Source organism: Elephas maximus, chromosome 9 (genome assembly GCF_024166365.1).
Source record: "Elephas maximus indicus isolate mEleMax1 chromosome 9, mEleMax1 primary haplotype, whole genome shotgun sequence".
Taxonomy (NCBI): Eukaryota; Metazoa; Chordata; class Mammalia; order Proboscidea; family Elephantidae; genus Elephas; species Elephas maximus.
Window position 1 is genome coordinate 100896325 of NC_064827.1, and position 25890 is coordinate 100922214.

At 44.4% G+C, this 25890-nt stretch overlaps 1 protein-coding gene across 1 annotated transcript; it reads left to right on the top strand.

Annotated features, from left to right (window-relative positions):
- Positions 1-295: 295 nt before the first annotated feature.
- IDNK (IDNK gluconokinase) lies at positions 296-25808 on the top strand. Its single transcript, XM_049896893.1, has 5 exons — positions 296-411; positions 4837-4867; positions 5455-5541; positions 19029-19072; positions 21566-25808. The coding sequence occupies exons 1-5, from the start codon at positions 362-364 to the stop codon at positions 21915-21917; spliced, it is 564 nt and encodes a 187-aa protein (XP_049752850.1). The 5' UTR covers positions 296-361; the 3' UTR covers positions 21918-25808.
- The last annotated feature ends 82 nt before the right edge of the window (positions 25809-25890 follow it).

A 25890-nucleotide genomic window follows, 5' to 3' on the forward strand; every position in this document is an offset into this window, starting at 1 on the left:
GAAGGGTTAGGCGGCCGGAGGCTACCGCTCCACTTCCGGGCGTCGGGGCGCCGGAGGGGCAGGGGCGGGGCGGGGCGAAGGGGCAGCGGGGAGCGGGGCGGACACAGGCGGGGGCTAGGGGCGGGGACAAGAGGGGCACGGGGGGAGGGGGGAGGGCGAGAGGCGGGGCGGGGGCGGGGCTAGGGGCGGGGGGGAGGGGCAGGCACGGGGCGGGGGCGAGGGGCGGGGCGAGAGCGGGGCACTGGGGGCGGGGCGCTGGGAGGGGCGGGGCGGGGGCGGGGAGCGTCCGGGACGGCTCCGCCCGCGGGGCGCGAGGAAGGCCAGCCCGGCAGAGAAGGCGCGCGGAGGAACCGGGGCGGCCATGGGGACGCCCAGCGCGTTGCTGCTGATGGGCGTGAGCGGCTCGGGGAAGTAGGTACCGGGAGGCCAGGCCGGCGCGGAGACCAGGCCGCCGCCATCCGGGCCTTGGGGACGGGAGGGCCCTGGGGAGTTGCCCCCCCTTCCTTTCGCACAGGAGGAAACTGAGGCTCGGGGCACCTGGTCCCTCTCCGCCCTCCCCAACCGCTGGGGCGCCTGCCCCGGAACCCCATCCGAGACTCGGGTTCTCCATCTATAAAACAGGGAGGATCTGCGAACCCACGGTCGGAAAGACCCTTTGTAAAGAGGCGCCTGCGGGGCACGGTGAAAGGTCATCACCGGGAGGAACGACCGCTCCACTGGCCACCTGGGGTGGCGCGGGCGGTCACAACTGCCGGGGTTTGGGGGCATCTTGTCGGAACAATCTGGGAGGGTACGAGGCCCATAGCGAGGGGACAAACCACCTTCCGGGCTCTTACAGACCTTTGTCGGCCTGAGCAGAGCCCTGCCCTCCTCCTGCAAGGACCTGAACGTCTCTAATAATGTTTTGGAAACAGAACCTAACCGTCTAGTCTGTTGATTTCTCCTTTCTTTGATCAGTGTTTATCAGCTTGAAGGTGGAAGAAGGAAACAGTGTTAATATGGAGGGTGGCCTGAGGGCCCTGGAGGGTAGATTGGATCCACACTGGTTCTGCCCAGCCCCATCTGCCACACGTTGGGAGAAGGGTAGCCTTGGCTTCCTGGTTACACAACTACTGCGGCACTCTGTCAGATGCAGCAAGAAACAGGACTTAGTCCATTGAAATATATCTTTCAAAGGCCTATAGTACCTCTACAGTTTTCTAGAAGGAATTGCCCACATGGCTAGGTGTATATGAAAGGATTTTGTCCCACGTAGATAGATTTAGCTTTCCAAAATTTTTGTGATATTTTTAGCCTCAGGGAATCTTGAACTGAAATTAAAGTAAAACATGGAACCTTGAAAATCCTTAGCTGTTGTATGATTTGAAGAAGTCGGAGAATGGGAAACTGCTGCCATAGTGTGATGTAGTGGGAATCAAGAAACCTAGGACTTGGCTTTCCTGCTACCTAGCTGTGTGAGCTTGGGCAAATTCATGTACCTGTCTAAGCCCTGGCTCAGATGAGGGGGCCCTGAACTATGTAATTTGCAGCTTATGATATTCATGCATTCAGTAAATATTTAATCAGCTGGTGCCTTATTTTAGATCATTGTCATATAGTAAACAAGATAGATAAAATCTCTGCCCTCAAAGAGTTTCCATTCTAGTTTGGAAGTTGTTGTTAGTTGCCATCTGGTCAGTTGCAACTCTTAGCGACCCTATGTACAACAGAACAAAACACTGCCTGGTCCTGCGCCATCCTCACAATTGTACTGCTTGAGCCCATTGTTGAAACCACTGTGTCAATCCATCTCGTTGAGGATCTTCCTCTTTTTCACTGACCCTCTACTTTACCAAGCGTGATGTCCTTCAGGGATTGATCCCTCCTGATAACATGTTCAAAGTACGTGAGATGTAGTCTCGCCATCCTTGCTTCTAAGGAGCATTCTGGCTGTACTTCTTCCAAAACAGATTTGTTCATGCTTTTGGCAGTCCCTGGTATATTCAATATTCTTCGCCAACACCATAATTCAAAGTTGTCAGTTCTTGGGTCTTCCTTATTCATTGTCCAGCTTTCGCATGCATACGAGGTGATTGAAAACACCATGGCTTGGGTCAGGCACACCTTAGTCTTCAAGGTGACATCTTTGCTTTTTTAACACTTTAAAGAGGTCTTTTGCAGCAGATTTGCCCAGTGCAATGTGTCATTTGATTTCTTGACTGCTGCTTCCATGGCTGTTGATTGCGGATCCAAGTAAAATGAAATCCTTGACAACTTCAGTAGTATGGGTAGTGGACTAGTAAATGAAGAAATGCATATATATTGTGTCAGGTGGTGGTAGGTGCTCTAGGGAAAAATAAAGGAGGATCAGTAGAACAAGGAGTTGCTGAGTGGTGCAAACAGTTAGAGGTTCAGGTCCACCCAGAGGCTCCTTGGAAGAAAGTCTTGGTAATCTACTTCCAAAAAATCAGCCGTTGAAAACCCTATAGAACACAGCTCTACTGTGCCACACACAAGGTCACCATGAGTTGGAATTAACTCTATGGCAGCTGGTTTTTTAAGTAGAACAAAGAGCTCCAGGCAGGATGGTTAGGGAAGGCTTCTCTGAAAAAGTAGTATTTGAGCAAAGACCCACAAGAAATAAGGAAATAAGCCACATGGCTGTATCTGGGCAAAGGGCATTATAGGCAGAGAGAATGGCAACTGCAAAGGCCCTGAGATTTGGCTTCTTGGGGGACCAGCAAGGAAGGTCATGTGCCTAAGTGAGGAGAAGAGAAATGGTAAATGAGGTCAGAGAAACAGTGCAGGTGAAGAGAAGTACTTACATGCTGGGTAGAAGGTAGAGCCGAGAGGGAGTGTTGGAGGTTTGGATGTGAGGTATGAGAGAAGGAGAAAGGGGTCAAGGATAACTTGAAGATTTTTGGCCCGGGTAACTGGAAAAAGGAGGTTGCCGCATACAGAGATGGAGAACCAGTAGGTGGAACAAGCTTGGAAGAAAATACCGAGAGCTCAATGTGGCATATGCCTATCAGTCATCCAGGAGGCTCTGGCTGTTACAAATGAGTAAGGTCTCAGCTGCTAACTGAAAGGTTGGAGGTTCAAGTCCACTCAGATGCACCTCAGAAGAAAGGCCTGGTGATCTGCTTCAGATAAACCAGTCACTGAAAATGCTGCGGAGCATAGTTCTACTCCAACACACGTGGGGTCACCATTATTTGGAGTCGACTGGATGGCAACTGGTTTTTATCAGTCACCCAAGTGGATTTCCAGGTGGGTGGTTGGATAGCCAAGTCCAGAGCTCCAGGGAGAAAGACTTTAGATGTAAACCTGGGAGTCATCGGGAATGAGTGGATTTAAAGACATGACATGTTGAGATCACCAAGGGAGTGAGGGCAGATAAAGAAGCTGTCCAAGAACTGAGCCCTGGGGCCTCAGATGGCTGAAGGTCAGGGAGATGTGGCAAAGGTTGCTGATTATTGGCTGAGTAATAAAATTGCTGAGACGTGATTATCTTGAACTTTGAGTACGGGGCAGCCTTGGATTCTTCGGTGACCTTGGTGGTCCCTTGTTGTGCTCTGCAAGATTTTTCGTTACACTCCATACCATTTGGAAGAAGCATTTGTCATAGCCTAATTAATGGATTCAGAGGATAATAGTCTCAAAATAGAAAGACTGTATTTGAAATACTGTTAAAGCAACATAATGCCAAATAATAAGTTTACTTATTCTGTTTACTGTCTCTTCCCTCCCCACCTGAATGTGAGGGATCTCTTTCTCGTTTGTAAACCTCTTTTTGGTTACCCTCTACTTAAAGCAAGTAATGATGACCTCTATGTCAAGCAATGAAAGAAAGCTTCCTTCTTTATCTGTACGTTTTTAATTTTTTAAGAAGTGAAGCAATTTAAATAAAAATACCAAGTAAATGTCAAGATGGTATGCAAAACCTGTGGGGGAGGGCGTGAGGAAGCAGGAACAGCTCTGAAGGTGGTACTTGAATGATGGATGTTTGAGCAACATTTAGAAACGGAGATCAAGAAAGGACTTCATGTATCAGTAATTATCTGCCCAAATGTCAGTTTTGTTGTCTGCCAGCCCTTCGATGATGCTAGATTGTAAGCCTCAAGATGGCAGAGACCATCCTGGTGGTCTCACCATTAGATCGTGGGAACTAGTAGGTGCTTGATGAAATGGGCAGGTGATGAACAGATTATGGGGCTCAGCCCCTTGTTTTGCAGCGTTAGAGGAAAAGGAGAATGCAGTCATTTCATCGCAGAATGGAAACTGTGGCCCAGATCTCTGGCTTTGAGACCCGAGCCCTTCTCACTAGAGCATGCTGCCTTTTAGGGTCTGAACATATCATTATCAGAATTCTCGAGTCGTTGGCCCACGTCCTTTATTTTATTGTTTTAAACCCCAGTGTTTAAATGATTTTACGAGCCCCCTGGACCTTGCATGGTGCTACCTGAGGTTAAATCCCCCCACCCAACCTTCCCTACAATATCCTCAAGTAGAAATTCAGGATTTTCTCTCAAAAAAAATAAACATATAGAAACCAGGGACCAAAAACCAAAATTTCAAAGAAAGACCTTCAGGGGTTTAATGAGATCTTACGCATTTGCCTTTTGAGAAGTAAAATAGTGGTAACTGGTTAATTCAGTCCTCCATTTAAAGTCCGCGAGCACAGTACAGCCCTTCTCTAGAATCCAGGGTCAAGCGCATCGTTGCTTTAGCACCGTAAGGTTATTGTGGTTTTAATGCCATCTGGGGATCCATCTGTGTACCAGGCATCCTTGGGTCTGAAGAAATACACACGCATTGGAAAGGGCAGTAATTTGAACATCTGTGTCCTCTCCACAGATCGACCGTGGGCGCTCTGCTGGCATCTCAGGTACCTGTTCCAACGTCTCCTAAATGTATGGTCCCCTTGGGTCTGGTCTCATTGCTTCTCTCCCTCTGCCCCTTCCTTTCTTCTGGCTGGTAAACAAACAAAAAACAAATGCATTGCCATCGAGTGGATTCCTATTCATGGCGACCCCATGTGTTACAGAGTAGAACTGCTCCATAGGGTTTTCTTGGCTGAAGCAGATTGCCAGGCCTTTCTCCTGTGGCACACATGGGTGGGTTCAAAGTGTTTGCACCACCCAGGGACTTTCTGGCTGGTGGTGTTTTGTAAAACTTACCAGTTGGCCACAGACACCTTCCCACAGCTTGTGAAATCTGTTGATGGAGTTTTGTCTTTCTCTGTGGTCATGACAAAATAGTGATGGATAAAAACAGGAGCCGCAGCAGCCCAGTGGCAAGGGATGGTGAAATAACATTACGAGCCTCTTCTCTCCTGGTTCTTGTGGGGTTGTCATTAGGGCTAGCGGTGGTGGTATTTGCAGGAATCCTATTTCTGTGCCTGCCCAGTTAGTCTTAATAACCACATGGGGGCTGTCACACGCTGCACTACACCCTTTCACTTTGTTCTTAAAGCTGGGATGGAAATTCTATGATGCAGATGACTATCACCCAGAGGAAAATCGGATGAAGATGGGCAAAGGGATCCCGCTGAATGACCAGGTAACCTTCACTGTTCCAATACAAGTCTTCCACCTGCGTAACTCGGATTGAGACCTCTGAGGCACTTGGTGTGGCAGAGCTCCTTAGTCATGAGGTAACCATGTTGCAGGTGCCCCAAGAGCCAGGCACACAGTAGGTCCTCCACGTGTGTTAGCTCCAGCCCCAAGCTTCTCTCTGAACTCGGCACCAAGAGCGATGCCCCCAGCTGCCCAGGTTAAGCAGAGACTGCCACAATACGTTGTTGCTGGATTTTAATCTGCAGGACATCATCCCTGAGAAAGCAGAGGCTCTCCTATGCCCCATACGTGGGAAAGTTCATCTCCTCCCCTTCCCAGGCTCCTAGTAGCCCACCACCATCCACCGAACGCTAAAGGACGTTTTTAAAGCTCAAATCTGGCCACATGCTCCTGCCTAAAACCCTCTGCAGCCTTTCCCCTGGTCTTAGGGTCAAGACCAGCCTCCTAAACATTCATGGTCTGGCCTCCACACCCACTCAGCCCCTTTAGGTACTGCGTGCCCCTCCCATTCCCCATGGGAGCCCCCAGCCTCCTCATGGTGTGGGGTCTCTGTGCCTGCTGTCCCTACCACCTGGCATGTTCTTCCCCCCCCGCCCCTTCACCAGGCTAACCCCGGCACATCCTTCAGAGCTCAGCTCCCGCATCACTTATTGAGGGAAGCCCTCCCTGACCTACTTAGGTACAACCACCTATATAAACTCACCACACCATACACCTTATTGCCCTTGTCCTAGTTGCAACTTGCCATTTGACGGCATGAGAATTTGATTAATATTTGGCTCTGCAACTCGACTTAACCCTCAAGAGGTCATTCCTGTTAATCATTGTATCTGCAGAGCCCGGCACACAGAAAACTTCAGAAAATGTGTGTGGCATGCGTGTCAGTGAGTGAATGAACGAATGAACGAACAGCACTCCCTGTGTGCATTGTCAGAAGGCCATTTCCTAGAGGGTTTCTGTAAAATCATAGCCACAAACTGAGCATTCATTTGTGTAACTGGCTGTAACTCATAAGGGACTGCGAGGTCAGTGTCGAGGGCAGGGTCCACAGAGTCCACGTGCTAACATGTCCAAAAGGCAGGAACAGAGTGGAGCTGGCCAAAGGCCAACACTGTTGTTGCCATTTTCAGTGACCTCCATTCCACCCCAGTTGTGCTTCCCCTGTTTTCCCTGTGTTCTCCTTTGCAGGATTTGAGTCACTAAACCATATTAGATCTAACCAGAGAGCACTCTGAGGGTGCACTTCTCTTTGTTTTGAGTTTGCAGTGGTTTAAGCTTTGAACTTTCAAAAGTTCGCAACATTTGGCTGTAGGAAAGAACTATAAGAGATAGAGTAGTAATTTTAACATGATATTGATATTACACTAGAGATAATAAACATAATATAGATAACCTGGCTCCTTGCTAAGTTTGTATGACCTTTGGCAAATTGCTTAATCTCTCTGTGCCTCGTTTTCCTCCTGTGAAGTAGCAGTGGTCACAGGATCTATTTCATTGGGTTCTTGGGAGGATTAAATGAGATAATACAGAAAATTGCCTGAAGTGTTCAGTAAATATCAATTATTATTATTGCCATTTGTTAAACATATATGTTTAAAGTAAACCATTTCTATGGAGTGTGTAAAATGTGACTGGGCTGGTGTTATTTTTCTCCTTGATGAGTGCAAACAGATGATGGTAAATTAAAAAGCAAAGTAAAACAACCCAATGGACAGGTTTTTACACATCACTTAAATAGCCCCTAATTCACAAGTGATGCTTGGTAAGTGGGCCTTATGGATGGCAGTGAGCGGGGTAGACTTCTGAAGAGGAATTTATTGTACAGGAGGAGAAAAGCTAGTAAACATAATGTTACTAAATACCTTTAACAAGGAACTTTACAAGTTAGCAAGATCTTAGAGAAAAGAGAAACAGGTAGATTTATATGCTTGATACCATGAATGGAGGGGGACAAGAACATGGCCCTTTAAGAGTGAAGGTGTGGGTCAAAGCTAAGCTGGCCCCAACACCCTTCCTGGTTGCCCTGATAACCAAGGCCCTCATCCCCCATGATGTTGTAAGGAAAACAGCCGGCCTCATGGGAATCCAGTGGAGAGCTTCTGAGGCAGACATTCAGCTTAGCTCTGCCTTGGGGAAGAGTCTAGGGAGGGTTGGGGCAGGGTTTTATGCTCAGAGGGCTGAGGACTGAGGTCTGAAGGGAGGGAACCTGAGTTAAACATAACAGGGCCTCATTAAATGAAAATTAATTAAAGTTGAATTCAAAATCCAGTTCCCCAGTGGCACTAACCACAATTACACGTGTACTAACAGGTACCACATTGGACAACGCAGACACAGAACTCTTCCGTCGTGTTCTGTCAGACAGCGCACCAGTCTAGACTGATGAGTTATTAGCAGGATGGCGATAGTAAGGATATGGCATTTCCAAGCTTTAGTCAGGGAGTCTCCCTGCATGCCAGGTCCACGCTGTCCTACCTGAGCTCACGGTGACACCTGAGCAGAAGTCAGCTTTAACGTTCCCACTCCTCAAGTCTGTTTAAAATAGGGTGAGGTTTTTGTTTTTTCAATTTTCTGATTATGAATGTACTATTTGCCCAGTATAGGTAATTTGGAAAGTACCAAAAATTTTTACACAGGATACATTATCCCTGGTCTTCCAAAAATAGCTACTAATTGAATTTTGGAGTGTCTTCCAATGTTTTTGGTGTATATTATTTTTACATGCCTTCTTTGTGGTCTTAAATTAACTCTGCACCATGTAAAACCCATCCCTCTCCTTCCCCTTTCTCCTCCTCCCCCCAACAGTGCTGGACATTCTCCACCACCATCTGTCTCTGCGCCCTTTGCCCACCATCCCCTTCCAGACCCATCTTTCTAAAGGTTTTGTAGATATTTCTGTCAGATCACTGAAACCACAGGCCAGAGAATCTGTTCCCTGTCCTCGTGATGTTCTGATTTAACTCTTGCAAGAACTTAGCTGTGCTTACCTCCAAGTGCCGAGGGGTGGAGGAGGGGACGCTGTGTCCCCCCTCATTGTGCACACAGGGACCATCAAGAGTGAGATGGCCCTGAATGTCCCATCAGGCAGGCAAAGATGCTGATTTGGGTTGTGTTGTTTCTTCCTCCCTTTCCCTTAAGACTTTTTCTGTGTATGTTTGACTTTCGTAATTTATTGTATTGCCCATAGTAACTTTTTGGAAGGCACAGAGCTCAGTGAATTTGCTCTAATGCCTTCTCCTTCTTGTCCCAGTTTCTTTTTTCTGTAAAAAGGAGCTCTCGATCACTTTCTTCACATCATTACAAACTTTGAAGCCTATGTGTCCAACCAAAACGCTGTTGCCATCGAGTCAACTCCAACTCATGGCGACCCCATGTGTGTCAGGTAGAACTGTGCTCCATAGGGTTTTCAGTGGCTGATTTTTTGGAAGTAGATCACCAGGCCTTTCTTCCAAGGCATCTCTGAGGGGACTTGAACCTTCATCCTTTTGGTTGGCAGCTGAGCACATTAACTGTTTGCACCATCCAGGGACCATGTATCCAAATCCTCCCTAACAAGCCCTCACAATAAAATTCAGAGCCTCAGCTGATCATTCAAGCGTTGACCATCTAGTCCTGACAGTTCCGCCTGACCTCCTTCATATATCAACTCCCAGGCCTCCTGTTTGCTTCACCCATTTACTCAAGAGTCTTGGCACATGACCTTTAAATTTCCCAATCTTGGATTATGCCCTTCCCTCTGCTTGGCAGGCCCTTCTCCTCAAGCTGAAATCCTCTTTATCCTTCAAGCTTTACTCTTTCTAAGGCCTGACCAAATTGACCTCTCTCCCTGTGTTACCACTCCTTCTTAGGAAGGCTATCTGTTAATAGCCTTCACCACTGCCTTACAGGTGATTTAATTGTCTCTTCCATCAGCTATGATCCCTTTGAGGACAAGGACCAATGCCATTCATATTTATGTCCCCAATGTTAACATGGTGCTTTGTATACAGTAAGTATTCAATATGTGTGTAATTAAAGTCCAGTGTATACCAAATTCATGAGTTAAAGCCCTTTTAAAAACTCAAAATTAGAAATACAGTTTATTTCATCTACGACACCCACTAAAAAATAATGCTTAAAATGGAGACTACTCCTTATCTTATTTAAATTCTAAAGCAGCTCAGTGAATTATATATGATCTCCATTTTACAGATAAACAAAGAGAGGCACAGAGAAGCGAAGTAAGTTGAGCAAAACAACACAGAGGGGAATCTCCAACTTCAAGGTCATGCTCTTTCTACTACAAGGCCCCAAGAATCCACAAAACAGAGCATTCACGAGAAGTGAATCAGGGTTAGTCAAATGGGGAAAGAAAGAATGAAATGGAGGATGAGGGTGAGAACACGGTGGGAGAGCTGCAGCACCCATAGTGGGGGACCTGAGCCCTAAAGGGTACTTGGGGTAAGCAGTGGCACTGACGCTGGCCTGGCTTTACGAAGTTCCAGGATGAGAATTCCCATCTCCACACTGGAGGCCAGGTAGCCTCTAGAGCTGGTTTGGAAAACCCCTTCTCCTTGTGGCCCATGTGATCCTCCAGGGAAGGATCTCCATCTTCTCATTTTATTATAACTCAGTTATTTTGCAGCTTCAGGAATAAAGTTCAAAAGTTTCTCGTTTTTTTCAGAAGAAGAATCCTGATCAAAAGGGGGGAAATATAGAACAGAATTTAAAATTCTTATGGATTCCAGACTTTCTGGACCCATGGAGGCTGGATGAACCCCTGAAACTTGCCCTGAGATAATCTTTAAACCTTAAATGAAAAATATCCACTGAAGTCTTCTTAAAACCAAACAAGAGTTTAGCTTAACTAGTAAAAAATGTCTGCCTTGAGCATTATGCTCTTTTAAGAGTATATGGGATCAAAGTGACATCAGCAAGTTGAAAGATTAGATAGGAGACTTAGGAGACAGTGAGTTTATGTTAATAGGGGAGGTACAACTCAGAAAAGAAGATGGGAATGGTTGCACAACTCGAAGAATGTAACCAGTGTCACAAATTGCACAGGCAGAAACAGTTAAATTGGTGTATGTTTGCTGTATATATTCTCAACAGCAACAAAATAATAAAAAAGAAAGTTTCTTTTTTATTGTGATAAAATATATATACCAAAATGTATTATTTTTATTAAATTTGTATGTACAAAATTTGTCATTTTCACCATTTTTAAGTGTACAATTCAATGGCATTAATTATATTGACAATGTTGTGTAACTCTCACAAACAGAAATCCCACACCCATTATGCAGTAACTCTCCACCCCCGCATCCCTTGCCCCTGGTACCCCCTTATCCACTTTCTGTCTATGCACTTGCTTATTCGAGATATTTCATCCAAGGGGGATCATATACTACTTGTCCTTTTGTGCCTGGCTTCTTTCACTTAAAGTGCTTCTCCTTTATCGCCACCCTCTGTCATTGTCTTGGTGGCTGATGGGCAGGGTCCTTATGATGCACAGTCCTCCGATGAGGATGCCATAAATTCTGATAGGGAAACCGTCTGAGAGCATCTGTTTCTCATTAAAAAGCTTTATATTTATTTCTGTTAATTAGACACTTCATACTTGACCCTCTGAAGAATTTTCTTATGACTAAATGAAATAAAGTTCTTAACACTGACTAAGCCATATATTAAGGCACTGTTGTTAGTTGCCATGGAGTCAATTCCGACTCATGGGGACCCCATGTGTGCAAAGTAGATCTGCTCCAGAGGGTTTTCAAGGCTGTGACTTTTTGGAGGCAGATCTCCAGGCCTGTCTTCTGAGGCACCTCTGGGTGGGTTCAAACTCCCAACCTTTGAGTTAGTAGTTGGGTGCCTAACCATTTGCACCACCCAGGGACTCCTCAGGCAGTATTAAAACAATTTTAAAAAAGCATGGACTTAAAGTAAAGGTCTGTTTCCAGGTACAAGGATAGAAAACTTACTACCCAAATATGTTTTCTGTTCTTTTTCATTTGTTTCGTTTTCATTATGAAATATTTCAGTCATGTAACAAGTATGCTGAATAATATAGTCAACACCCAGCTTAATGAAATAGTGCACAGCTCAGTAACTCCTGCTAATTATCCCTGCTGCCTATAGTCCTTGTCGCCCTTCTTCCCGACTCCCCCATAAGTCAGAAAATACCGTATTACAGAGGTAGTTTCATGTTGCATAAATGTTGCCCCTCCAACCATTTTCTCCTCACAGACCTCTCCAGAACATCTAATGTTTGAACATAAAGTCCCACAAAATCCTAATAATAAATATTAATCATTACACACTCCTCTCCCAGAACCCATATAAAGGCTCCCTGTATGTCCTAACTTCATTAACAGAGTCCCTGAGGTCTGCAGATCTGAAGCTGGGGAGCCTTATCACCTTGTCATTTCATTTACAAATAACCACACTTGTGCCACCAGCTGCACCAGGACAAGGGCTAACATCAGCAAACGTTCCACTCACTGAATCCGTCTGAACTACAACATGTTGACACGGTAGTAGCTGCTGTAATCTGAGCAATGATTTGTGTGAATGATGGAGCTGTTGTCATTTATTTATGATATCACTGCAACTCAACCTTACCACACGATGCTTTTTACAATTTTTTATATGTTCAACATGAAAAAAATATTATTTATAATTCTCCTCTGCCTTCTAAGGAGGTGGGTCCTGGTAGCTGAGGGTGTTTGGTGTGCTGAGCCCAAAGCGATGGCCTCAGGAAATGACCCTTCACTTCCTGAAGCCCGAATTACTCTAAGAAATGGGAGAGCCTGAGCCCAGCAGAAAGATACAGGAGCTAAAGGTGGTCACCAGGAACCAGAGAGCTTGAAAGGCTCCTTGTGCAACAGATCAAGAGAAAAAACTGGCCAAGGCCTTAGGACAAAGACCGAAGACTTCAGAAAGATTTTCAATCAGTGCAGTGGACAGAATTGCCGTGGAAGAGCCCGCCCCCTCTATACTGTAAAGATAATATAACTAAGAAAAGCTAAAACAAATGTGATAATAATAACCAGAAAGTTATAACCAATGTCAAAAGCAAAATGAGAAACCCCTAGGTGCCAGAAGCAAAGTGGCAAGTTTGAACTAAATCTAAACACTCCCAGGTTTTCACACTACATAAAGGCCAGGAAGGCTGGACGCGGAGGGTTTTGTTGCCCCCGTAGGGATGGGAGACGAGGCTGTAGGCTGTAAGCCTATTTGAAGCATGACCTGAATGTTTTGCATAGAGTCTTTAAATAAGAAATAAAAATATTTCCACCCTTTGGACTCAAGAAACAGCAAGGAAGCTGTCGGTCTCCCCTGGGCCACAGGTGAAGAAAAGTTACCTTGAGAAACTGGAGCTCTCACTGCACCCAAGTACACATTAGACAGCAGGGTCGTTCCACCCTGAGAAATCAGTAGTACAAAGCTGGTCCGGAATTGGTGAAACTACCTATGGAAATGTTTCCACAACCCAGGAGCCTGACGGGGAAAAAAAAATCTTCTACTGAAGATGAGCCTATGATCAGAAATAACAGACCATGCAAGGAAATGAAACACTGTGAGGGAGAATCAGCAAACGCACAAATGAAAGAAGTTGTACTCCATGGTACAGAGATAATAGAATCAAAAGTAAGGCAAGAACAGAAAATTTAAAAAAAGAAATAAAAATATTAGCAGTGAAACATATAGTCGATAACCAAACTAAACCAAACCTGTTGCCGTCAAGTTGATTTCGATTCATAGCGACCCTATCGGACAGAGTAGAACTGCCTTGTAGGGTTTAACGAGTGCCTAGTGGATTTGAACTGCCGACCTTTTGGTTAGTAACCATAACTCAAATCACTACACCACCAGGGTTTCCTATATATATATATTTTACATATACATATATATACTTTTTTTTACATATACACATACATATATTCAATAGATGGAGTAAACAATAAACTATACACAGCTGAAGAGAGGATTGGTGGATTTAAAAGCAGAACTGTAAAGCATCAAAGACAAAGAGGTTTTTCTTTTTCCACCCCAGGCAGGGGCAGATTAACCAGTAAGCAAGGTAGGCACGGGTTTACTTGTGTTTACTTACTAGTCTGGATAATCCATCCCTGACCCAAAGAGAAAAGACTATCTAGAGGAATGGCCAATACTCTGATCACAGACTTGTCAGCCACTATAAAGGCCAAAATACAGTGAAATAACCAAACTGTTAAAGGAAAATAACTGTCAACCAAGAATTCTCTACCAACTAAAATCTTACCCAAGGCTAAAAGCGAAATACATTTTCTGACATGCACAAAGACAGAAGGGGGAACCGTAAACTTCTCAATCTACTGGGGATTTTAAAATAGTTCTCTTAAAAACTGACACATCAAGCAGATAAAAGAAATTACTAAGGCTAAAGAAGATTTGAACAATAAAATAGCTTGACCTAGTAAGCATAAGTAAGATAAACAGTCTTTTCAATTATACACAGAAGGTTTATAAAAGTTGATCATGTACTAGACCACAGAGGATGTTGCCGCAAATTCCCAAGATGAATATACCAATCACACCTTTTTACCAGAATGCAGTACAGTTAGAAATCAGTAATAAAAATTCTCACAAATCACCAATATGGCTGGAGAGTATAAAAGTAAGTACATCTTTTTAAATAAAAAATAAATTTATGTGAATAATTTATAAAAATCAACATAGAAATTATAAAATATTTAGAAATGTAAAACAACAAATGTATTCAGTCAAAACTTATGGGATACAGGTAAAATGTTACCTAGAAGGAAACTTACAGCCTTTGAATGCATTTTTGAAAAACAACAAGAATAAAAATAGTGAGCTAAGTGTTCAAGGAGGGAAAAGAACAATCAACAACGACAAAAAAAAAAAACACAAGAGGGGAGGAAATAATAGAAATGAAAGCCAAAATAATGTAACAGAAAACAAAAGAACTATGTAGATGATGAACGAAGCTAATTGTTTGAAAAAATAATAATAGACAAATCTCTGGCGAGACTGATGGAAAGAAAAAAGAAGAAAGTGCAGTTGGATTAGGAATGAAAAGAGAGCCATGAAATTCTGATGCTGGTTTGTAGACTTAGACAAAAATGGAAATTTCACAGAAAAACATAGCTTACTGTGAGAAAATGGGCTTGGATGCCAGTGATCTGGTGGCGGAGACTCTGCTCAGGGACACAGTGGTTTTTCATCCAAATGAAGATGTGACCTGGTGATGCATGAATTGGCTTGGGATCTCTGTAACTGTGTTACTTTCTTTGAGGTAATGGTAGAAGCGATACAAGTACCTCCACCTTGTACAGAGTGTAACCTGCAGCTGTGAGCTGTGTTAGAGGTTCTGGAGGTCCTGGGAAGCTGGGCTGAGTCTGCTCCTGCTCTGTGTGGCCTCCCAGTTCCTGTATCCTTAGCTAAATAAGTTCACGATGTGTGGTATGGTATGGGGAGGGGGTTTATGGGTAGTCTCTTCCTGCCCTCTCAAATGTTAGTTACCAAGACTGACTCAAGAAAAAATAGAAAACCTGTATTTACAGCATAACACTCATGATACAGATGATTAACGTGAGGCTCAAAACTAGTAAGAAGTATACACCAGTGTTCATGGGAGCATTACTGACAACAGCCAAAGGGTGGCAAAAATTCCAGTTGTCCATCAACAGATAACTGGATAAACAAAATGTGGTGTTTCCATACAACAGAATATTAATCCATCCATAGAAAAACAAAGTTCTCATACGTACGGTGACATGGATAAACCTTGAAAACATTATGCTAAATGAAAAGTCAGACGCAAAAGCACAAATATTGTATGATCCCACTTATATGAAATATCTGGAATAGGCAAAGGCATAGAGACCAGAGTTTATTATATTAGTGGTAACCAGGGGCTGGAGGAGGAGAAAATGGGGAGTTATTCTTTAAGGGGTACTGAGTTTCTGTTTGGCTTGATGAAAAACTTTTGGAAATAGATACTGGTGATGGTTGTACAATATGGTGAATGTATTAATGTCACAGAATTGTACACTTAAAAATGGCTAAAATAACCAAATGTTATATGTATTTTACCACATAGAAATTATTTTTAAAAATCATGTGTATAGGATACGCATCAAAATAATACAGGGTGGTGGGCAGGGACAAGGATATGGTTGGGGCATAATAAAAAATCATGAGTTGAAAATTGCTGAAGCTGGGTAATGGGTACATAGAGGTTGATTTTGTACTATTCTGTCTGCTTTGGCATAGGTTTAAATTTTTCCAAATTAAAAAAAATTTTTTTTTAAATGCATTATGGCCAATCCGGATTTTTCCCAGGAAGGCGGAGAGAACATGTCTCAGAAGGATTTCTTAGTGAAACCCTGGATGTAGGGTGTGCTATATAAACTTCTTGTCTTCCTTTGGAACACCTTGGTAAAATTAAGTTTCTCACAATGCTTCTCACCTTACTTGAAGAGTTTTGTTTTTGTCAGGTTTGAAGAGTAGGACCACTGATGTAAAAGTTGATGTGAATACTTAGGAATAAATCTTACCAAAGATGTAAAAGACCTATACAAAGAAAACTACAAAGTACTAGTGCAAGAAACTAAAAGGGACCTACATAAGTGGAAAAACATACCTTGCTCATGGATAGGAAGACTTAACATAGTAAAAATGTCTATTCTACCAAAAGCCATCTATACATACAATGCACTTCCGATCCAAATTCCAATGACATTTTTTAAAGTGATGGAGAAACAAATCACCAACTTCATATGGAAGGGAAATAAGCCCTGGATAAGTAAAGCATTACTGAAAAAGAAGAACAAAGTGGGAGGCCTCACTCTACCTGATTTTAGAAAATATTATACAGCCACAGTAGTCAGAACAGCCTGGTATTGGTACAACAACAGGCACATAGACCAATGGAACAGAATTGAGAACCCAGATATAAATCCATCCACATATGAGCAGCTGATATTTGACAAAGGCCCAGTGTCAGTTAATTGGGGAAAAGATAGTCTTTTTAACAAATGGTGCTGGCATAACTGGATATCCATTTGCAAAAAAATGAAACAGGACCCATACCTCACACCATGCACAAAAACTAACTCCAAGTGGATCAAAGACCTAAACATAAAGACTAAAACGATAAAGATCATGGAAGAAAAAATAGGGTCAACGTTAGGAGCCTAATACAAGGCATAAACAGAATACAAAACATTACTAAAAATGATGAAGAGAAACCAGATAACTGGGAGCTCCTAAAAATCAAACACCTATGCTCATCTAAAGACTTCATCAAAAGAGTAAAAAGACCACCTACAGATTGGGAAAAAATTTTCAGCTATGACATCTCTGACCAGCGCCTGATCGCTAAAATCTATATGATTCTGTTAAAACTCAACCACAAAAAGACAAACAACCCAATCAAAAAGTGGGCAAAGGATATGAACACTTACTTCACTAAAGAAGATATTCAGGCGGCTAACAGACACATGAGAAAATGCTCTCGATCATTAGCCATTACAGAAATGCAAATTAAAACTAAGATGAGATTCCATCTCACTCCAGCAAGGCTGCTGGCATTAATCCAAAAAACACAAAATAATAAATGTTGGAGGGGCTGCGGAGAGATTGGAACTCTTATACACTGCTGGTGGGAATGTAAAATGGTACAACCACTTTGGAAATCTATCTGGCATTTTCTTAAAAAGTTAGAAATAGAACTACCATACAACCCAGAAATCCCACTCCTCGGAATATACCCTAGAGAAATAAGAGCCTTCACACCAACAGATATATGCACACCCATGTTTACTGCAGCTCTGTTTACAATAGCAAAAAGCTGGAAGCAACCAAGGTGTCCATCAACGGATGAATGGTTAAATAAATTATGGTACATTCACACAGTGGAATACTACGCATCGATAAAGAACAGTGACGAATCTGTGAAACATTTCATAACATGTTGGAACCTGGAAGGCATTATGCTGAGTGAAATTAGTCAGAGGCAAAAGGACAAATATTGTGTAAGACCACTATTATAAGATCTTGAGAAATAGTATAAACTGAGAAGAACACATACTTTTGTGGTTACGAGGCGGGGAGGGAGGGAGGGAGGGTGGGAGAGGGTTATTTACTGATTAGTTAGCAGGTAAGAACTACTTTAGGTGAAGGGAAGGACAATACTCAATACACGGAAGGTCAGCTCAACTGGACTGGACCAAAAGCAAAGAAGTTTCTGGGATAAACTGAATGCTTCAAAGGTCAGCGGAGCAAGGGTGGAGGTTTGGGGACTATGGCTTAAGGGGACTTCTAAGTCAATGGGCAAAATAATTCTATTATGAAAACATTCTGCATCCCACTTTGAAATGTGGCATCTGGGGTCTTAAATGCTAACAAGCGGCCATCTAAGATGCATCAATTGGTCTCAACCCACCAGGATCAAACGAGAATGAAGAACACCAAGGTCACACGGTAACTACGAGCCCAAAAGACAGAAAGGGCAACATGAACCAGAGACTTACATCATTCTGAGACCAGAAGAACTAGATGGTGCCCGGCCACAACTGAAAACTGCCCTGACAGGGAACACAACAGAGAACTCCTAAGGGAGCAGGAGAACAGTGGGATGCAGACCCCAAATTCTCATAAAGAGACCAGACTTAATGGTCTGACTGAGACTAGAAGAATCCCGGCGGTCATGGTCCCCAAACCTTCTGTTGGCCCAGGACAGGAACCATTCCCGAAGTCTACTCATCAGACATGGAAGGGACTGGACAATGGGCTGGAGAGAGATGCTGATGAAGAGTGAGCTACTTGTATCAGGTGGACACTTGAGACTGTACTGGCATCTCCTGTCTGGAGGGGAGATGGGAGGGTAGAGAGGGTTAGAAACTGGCAAAAGGGTCATGAAAGGAGAGACTGGAAGAAGGGAGCAGGCTGACTCTTTAGGGGGAGAGTAAATGGGAGTATGTAGTAAGGTGTATATAAGCTTACATGTGACAGACTGACTTGATTTGTAAAGTTTCACTTAAAGCACAATAAAAATTATTAAAAACAAATTCAAGAGAAGAAAGGGCAGGTATATGTGAAAAATAAATAAACCTTACAATCCATACCAAAAAAAAAAAAAAAGATGTGAGTACCCTTCACATTTGAGAATGGAAGGCACTTAAGGAATACACCCACTACAATAAAAGATTTGTAAACATACCGGAACCAGGGCAAAGATATATTCAATGGAGAGACTACGCTGGAGGAAGATACATAGTGGTCCTTCAGTGCAATTTTTATTATTATTAGAAGAACCACCGAGAGCTGAGCCAGGCAAGTGTTTAGGCGGTTTACTATCTACTGCCTACTATCTCAACACCACTAGGATTTCTCCAGAGCTTAACATTTGTGAGTATAACATAACTATGTCTCCATACAGGTGATACCTGGAAAAGTCACTTGTGTCTGCTTTAATTTCAGGACAGGATTCCATGGCTCTGCAACTTGCATGGCATTTTACTAAGGTAAGAGAGAGCTGGGCCTTGGCATGATAAGCCAGTGAGTAAGGAAAAGCCCATCAGAAAGTACAGGGAAAGACTACATTCTTGGAATCGCAACTGACCGATGATAAAAGATCCCAGAAATGAATGCACTGTGCGTCTAGCAAAAAGCAAGTGATTTCAATCAGCCACATCCGATGTGTAGTTTAGCCAGGCTCTGGAGACAAACCAGCTACACAGCTCCAACAATTACTTGCTGGGAATCTTGGTCAGCAACCTGACCTTCGTAAGCCTCAGTTTTTTCATCTGTAAAATGGGGATATAGTTCCTACTCACAGGTTGTTGTGAAGAGTGAGATGATGTGTGAGTAGCACTATAAATAGTAAGTACTCAAAAAATGTTAACTGATGCCACCATGATGAATTGTTACCGTCAGCTACCATGGATGCCCCCCCCCCCACTCATGGCAACCTCACGCATAATGGAATATTGTGATCCATGGAGTTTTCATTGTCTGATTGTCAGGCTGTGATAACCAGCAAGACCTGGGGTCATTCATAGGTCAACAGATAACTGGCTTCCGGGACTGGAGATCCAACCCGTGTTGTCCAACTCTGTTGTGTGCTCTTGAGCAACAGGGACCACCCCCCATATGTGGGATTGACCCCACTGGGACTCCTGGTTGAAGCATGGAGAAAGGATGAAGAAAAGGAAAAGAATGGGTTATAAATCTTGCTCCCTAACACGAAGTCACATTTTATAACTCCAAAACAATCTGGGCCATCTGAAATCGTTTGCTTTTCTCACACCCCATTGACCTGGCTGGCAGCCCATCTGCATGGGCTCCCGATGTAGATTTGGAGAACTCCTGCCCCCCTGGGTCTCTGACGCAATGGAGATCAAATATACTGACCTGCAGCGGAGGCAGAAGTGACGATGCTCAGGAAAGCATAGATCAGACCTCTTGGTTGTTAGTTGTCACTGAGTCAGCTCCGTCGTCGTAACGTTGCCTGGTCCTGCACCGTCTTCGTGATCGTTGGTATGTTCTGAGTCCACTGTTGCAGCCCTCAACTAGATGGATTGACACAGTGGCTGCAACGATGGGCTCAAACATAGCAATGATTTGTGAGGATGGCGCAGGACTGGGCAGTGTTTTGTTCTGTTGTACATGGGGTCATGATGAGTCAGAACCGACTCGATGGCACCTAACAGCAACACTGTGTTAATCCATCTCATTGAGGGTTTCTCTCATTTTTGCTGACCCTCGACCAAACAGAACGTCCTTTTCTAGTGATTTCCTGATGTGTCCAAATTAAGCGAGTTGTCCTGTAGACCCAGAATAAACAAGCTTTCACCTGGGGTCCTCAGGAAGAGCAGGAAGGCTCAGGGGTGTACGTTTGTTTCTGATGATACACTCCACTCACTGGTTCTCCAGTCTACGTTGGCCATGAAACCAAAGGGAGGCTCCTTCAGAAGGCTCAGTTCTCAAGTGAACTTTCTAGTAGATATCCAACCCATTGTTTACATTTCACCTCTTAACTCTAGAGTCTCAAGGAACCTCAGAATGACTGCCTCCCTCCCCAGGGCCAGGGGCACACTGGGGCTGGGTGGAAGCTGTGGCTCACCCTCTTGGGTAGTCTGACCACACAGGTTTTCCCTTATTGGTGCTTTGTCACTTTGCCTCAATTTCTGGCTCGAGTTTTTTCTCAGAGCATCCCTGGAAACTTCTCATGTCCTGCTCACCTTGACCACACAGGGACGGATGCTCCTGTTTCTCCTGCTTTCTTCAGCTCTGCACCTTCCGGTATCTCCCCCCAACTTTTCCACCATACCGTAGAGTAAGAATAGGGAGAAGCCATTTGTGAAATTCAAGCCACCGAACATGCTGTGGAGCAGACACTGAGACCTGCAGTGTTGGTGCGATGTGGGTGCTCATCAGCAGCTGCCTGAGTTCACACTCTGAGGCCGAGCCCACATCCCAGTCCTTGAGACCAGAACCAAACCTTACTGAGCACTTCCTGTGCACCAGGCACCTTGATAAACATCTTCCTTACCACAGTTCTAGGCGGCAGGCACTCGGAGCAGCCCCGTTAATGGATGATGAAGTGATGCTCAAGGAGGAATACAGCTGCCCAAGATTGCTCAGTTCGTTAGTGGAAGATCTTTAACTCAAAGCCAGAACCGCCTGATGCTTAGCCACCATTTTTTAACAACTGTTGGCAGAGAAGTAAGACTGGGGTCCTCACCCTAGAACTGACCCCAAGCCAGCTGCCCCTGAGTCAGTCCCGATTCGTGGTGATCCTGTGTGTGTCCCGGTAGAGCTGTGCTCCACAGGGTTTTCATGGATTTGGGGGACGTAGATGACCAGGACTTTCTTCCGAGGTGCCTCTGGGTAGACTCAAAACTCTAGCAGCTGAGTACACTGCACCACCCAGGGACTCCTAGAACTGGCACCGATTATTTTAAATATCTTCATTCTTTAACCTCTCTTTTTCTTTTTTTTTTCTTTGTAAACAGAGAGGTAGCCTCAGGGCAGCGTGTGGTTCTAGCTTGTTCGGCTCTGAAGAAAATGTACAGAGACATCTTAATACGAGGCAGTGATGGGGCCCCTCAGACATGTGATGAGTCGAGCAAGGAAGAAAAGCTGCCTGAGGTAAAGCTTTTTGTGGTCCACTTGAGTGGGTCGTCTGAGGTCATCTCTGGACGCTTACTCAAAAGAAAAGGACATTTTATGCCCCCTGACCTACTGCTGTCCCAGTTCAATACTCTGGAGCCCCCATCAGCTCCAGAAAACTTCATCCAAGTCAGTGTGGACCAAGAGCTTTCAGAGATCATCACCATCATTCTGGAAATGCTAAAAGTGCAGTGAGAACCATCTCACATCAGTGGCCCAGAACAGAAGCCGACGTATCCTTGCGAATACTGGATTCTAAGTTCTTCAGGTGAACAAATCATAATTTCGCCCAGGTATACTTGTTTGGCTATATTTCTAGGGATTTGAGACACCCTTGGCATCATGCTTTGGTGCATGGGGGAGGGGAGAGGGAGCTTTAAAAGTAAAGCTTAATTGAAGTTTAAAGGCACCTGTGATCTGATCAAACGCTCAGAGGAAATTCTGTAATCAATGCTGACGATCAAGGCCTTGTTTAGAACATTCCTGATCATGCCTGTATTTGTACAAATAAATGAGACTTTACTATCCTTGGCACACCCTAGAAATTGGTCTCAGGAGCAGAAACACGTACAAAAGCGACCCCTCACCAGCAGGTCATTCCACGCGACACACCTCTATGTCCTCTCTGTCCTTGAACGTGGTTTAAAGCAGGGACTCTTAAGCTGGGGTCCAAAAAGATAGTAATGGGGGAACCAGCAAACTTCATCCAAACCCACTGAAACCAAACCCAGTGCCGTCGAGTCGATTCCGACTCATAGCGACCCTATAGGACAGGGTAGAACTGCCCGATAGAGTTTCCAAGGAGCGCCTGGCAGATGTGAACTGCTGACCTCTTGGTTAGCAGCCATAACACTTAACCACTATGCCATCAGGGTTTCCATAAACTTCATCCAGCTCTTCAAAAAGCCTCATGCAAACGTATTTACCAGCAGCAATACCAACTTTCTTGCCTCTTGGCTAAAACCATGTCAGCTTAACCTGGGAACATTGTCCGCTAATCAGAAGCTCTGATTAGCAGTTGTGTGACTTCAACATCGAAAATTAAACAGCTACTTAAAAGGTAGAGCAGCCAACAAAATCTTTTCTGATAATAAAAAGGATCATTTCTGGTAGAATAAAAATTGAAAATGATTAGAGAGAATAGTAGGGGAGCTGCCAGAGTAGTTCCTTTGAGCAGTTCCTACCCCAGAATGTCTGAAATTTGCAGAGTCAAGGGCTGGAGGAGACAGACCTTAGTGATATTCCCAAAGCATGCAGCAAGGCTGCTGTGATGTGCAAACCGAAACGCCAAACCCTCTACTGTCGAGTTGATTCCGGCTCATGGAGGCCCCACGTTACAGCAGAACTGCTCCATGGGGTTTTCTTGCCTGTAATCTTTACAGAAGCGGATCGCCAGGACTTCTGTCTGTAGTGCGTCTGGGTGGGTCTGAAGCGCCAACCTTTAGGTTAGTAGTTGCGGGCAAACCACTTGTGGGCGCACGGTTTCACCTGTCAGGGATTTCAGGCAGTGCGGTAACCCAAGGCACATAGTGAGGAAGTACCCCCTTTGCTTTTCTCAGGGAGCCCTGGCTGCACTGGCTAAACTCTCGGCTGCTGGAACCCACCAGCTGCTGCACGGGAGAAAGATGTGGCAGTCTACTTCCATGAAGATTACAGCCTTAGAAACCCTCTGGGGCAGTTCTCTGTTTTCCCTGCGGTGCAGAGTCTAGTGTGTCTTCATGTACCCCGCCCCCCAACTTGCTGATGTCCCTCTTTAACGGAGCACAGGCCTCAGGCTCAGGGCCCTGACAACCTCTGCGATTTAATCACTTTCTTACTGCTCCTGATGTTTTTTAGGTTCCTTCTCAAGTTTTCAATTTAAAATAGTGACATAGCACTTTCTTTAGAATATACGTTTATGTTAAAGTGGTTCATTTAAAGGTAAACAAAAAGTACACATGGCTCATGGAGATGCAAAAATTGTGCAGGTGGAACTTGAGTGAAGGAAGCTTGGCCTCGCTGATCCAGTCTACCCCCTCATTTTACAGAGGGGAACCAGGGTTCCGAAAGCTCGGTGAGGCCGGGCTAGTGCCAGCACCCTCCTGACGTAAGAGACTGTACAGGAGGCCATCAGTAACAAACACTGGCCAGGAAGGAACACTTAACCCTTTGTGCCACCCAGGGAGCCCATCCTGGGCCTTAGGCCTAGCTTTTCTGTGGTGATGACAAGAAACCTGAGCAACTTGTACATACGCAGATCCCTGCCCCCCACCCCAGCCTACTGAACCACCATCCTGGGCCTTAGGCCTAGCTTTTCTGTGGTGATGACAAGAAACCTGAGCAACTTGTAAATACGCAGATCCCTGGCCCCCACCACCCCAGCCTACTGAACCAGCATCTGTAACGAAGGGCCCAGGTCTCTGTCTGAAAACTCCACAGCTGACCCATGAGGCCCCAGGGCTGGGAACCACCATGTACGGTCTGATGAGCAGGACCATTCTGATACCCCATTGGTGCTGAGCCCACCCTGACAGCAGCATCAGGGAGGCCATTGAGAACGGTGAAGTTTAGGGCTAGATTGGTTCTGACCAAGCAAGGACCATATAAGGCAACTCGAGAAGGGCCACAGACGATGTGCAATCTCTGAAGTGGTGCTTTGGGCTGGCGACAGGGTGGAGAGCCCCTGCTCCAGGAGGGCACTAAAGTGGGGTGGCTGATTTGGCTGGGATCCCTTGCACAAGGGGCCATAGAAAAGAATGGAATGGATTCCCTTTTCTGATTTACATGGCCTTGGGCATATCCCAGAGACAGCACACCACAGGGAAAGCTGGGTTTTCTGTCCAGAGGAGAAAGTGTCTATTTAATGCCATCTTAATAAAGGCGGGGTCTTCCAATCTCAAGATACCTGTTCAGGACAATGGGAAGTGTTTCTCTTGGCTTAGCAGTGGGGGGCAAGATGGTGGGCTGTGAGGCCTTCAGGTGAAGTAAATACACAAATAACAACAGAAAACCCAAACGAGATGCTATCAAATCAGTTCCCACTCATGGTGACCCCATGTGTGTCAGGGTAGAACTGTCCTCCATAGAGTTTTCAATGGCTGATTTTTTGAAAGTAAATTATTGGGCCTTTTTTCCTGATTTGTGTCTGGGTGGACTCGAACCTCCAACCTTTCAGTTAGCAGGAGAGTACATTAACTGCACCATCCAGGGACTCCCAGACATTCATGGAGGATCAATGAGAAACAGTCTGTTCATAATGATCTGAGCACAGAAACCAACTCTATTTAATACAGAAATGAAAAATTTTTTTGAAGTTTTAATATACACTAAAATTTCCAAGAATGCAGTAACCTTTTAAATAAAAGGACAATTGTATTTCATTTCATTTTACACTTTACCAAGAATTGTCTACCTTTTTAGAAAACTGTGGTGCATTTCTGCCACCAATACAACCCACCTCCTTCCATCTGCATTTATAATTCCTCATTCACAGCGATACACCTGTGGACACAACCATCTAACTATAAACTACATTCTTTCAGTGTAGGTGCACCAAGCATTACATACTGAAACACACTGGTTAATTAAAAGCTACTGTTGTGGATTGAATTGTGTCCCCAAAAAATTTGTGTCAACTTGGTTAGGCCATGATTCCCAGTGTTGTATGATTGTCCACCCTTTTGTCATCTGATGTGATTTTCCTACGTGTTGTAAATCCTACCTCTATGATGTTAATGAGGCGGGATTAGAGGCAGTAGTTATGTTAATGAGGTAGGACTCAATCTACAAGCTTAGGTTGTATCTTGAGTCAATCTCTTTTGAGATATAAAAGAGAGAAGCAAGCAAAGAGACAGGGAGACCTCCAACCACCAAGAAGAGCCGGGAGCAGAGCGCATCCTTTGGACCCAGGGTCCCTGTGCAGAGTCACTCCTAGACCAGGAGACTGAAGACAAGGACCTTCCCCTAGAGCTGACAGAGGAAGCCTTCCCCTGAAGCTGGCTTCCGGAATTCAGACTTCTAGCCTCTGAGACTGTGAGAGAATAAATTTGTTTGTTAAAGCCATCCGCTTATGGTGTTTGTTATAGCAGAACTAGCTAAGACAGCTACTTTTATTTCTCTTTTATAGAGTTAAGGCATCATATTTAATTTTCATTTTATTTCAAAATGATAAAGGGAGACTAGAAAATAG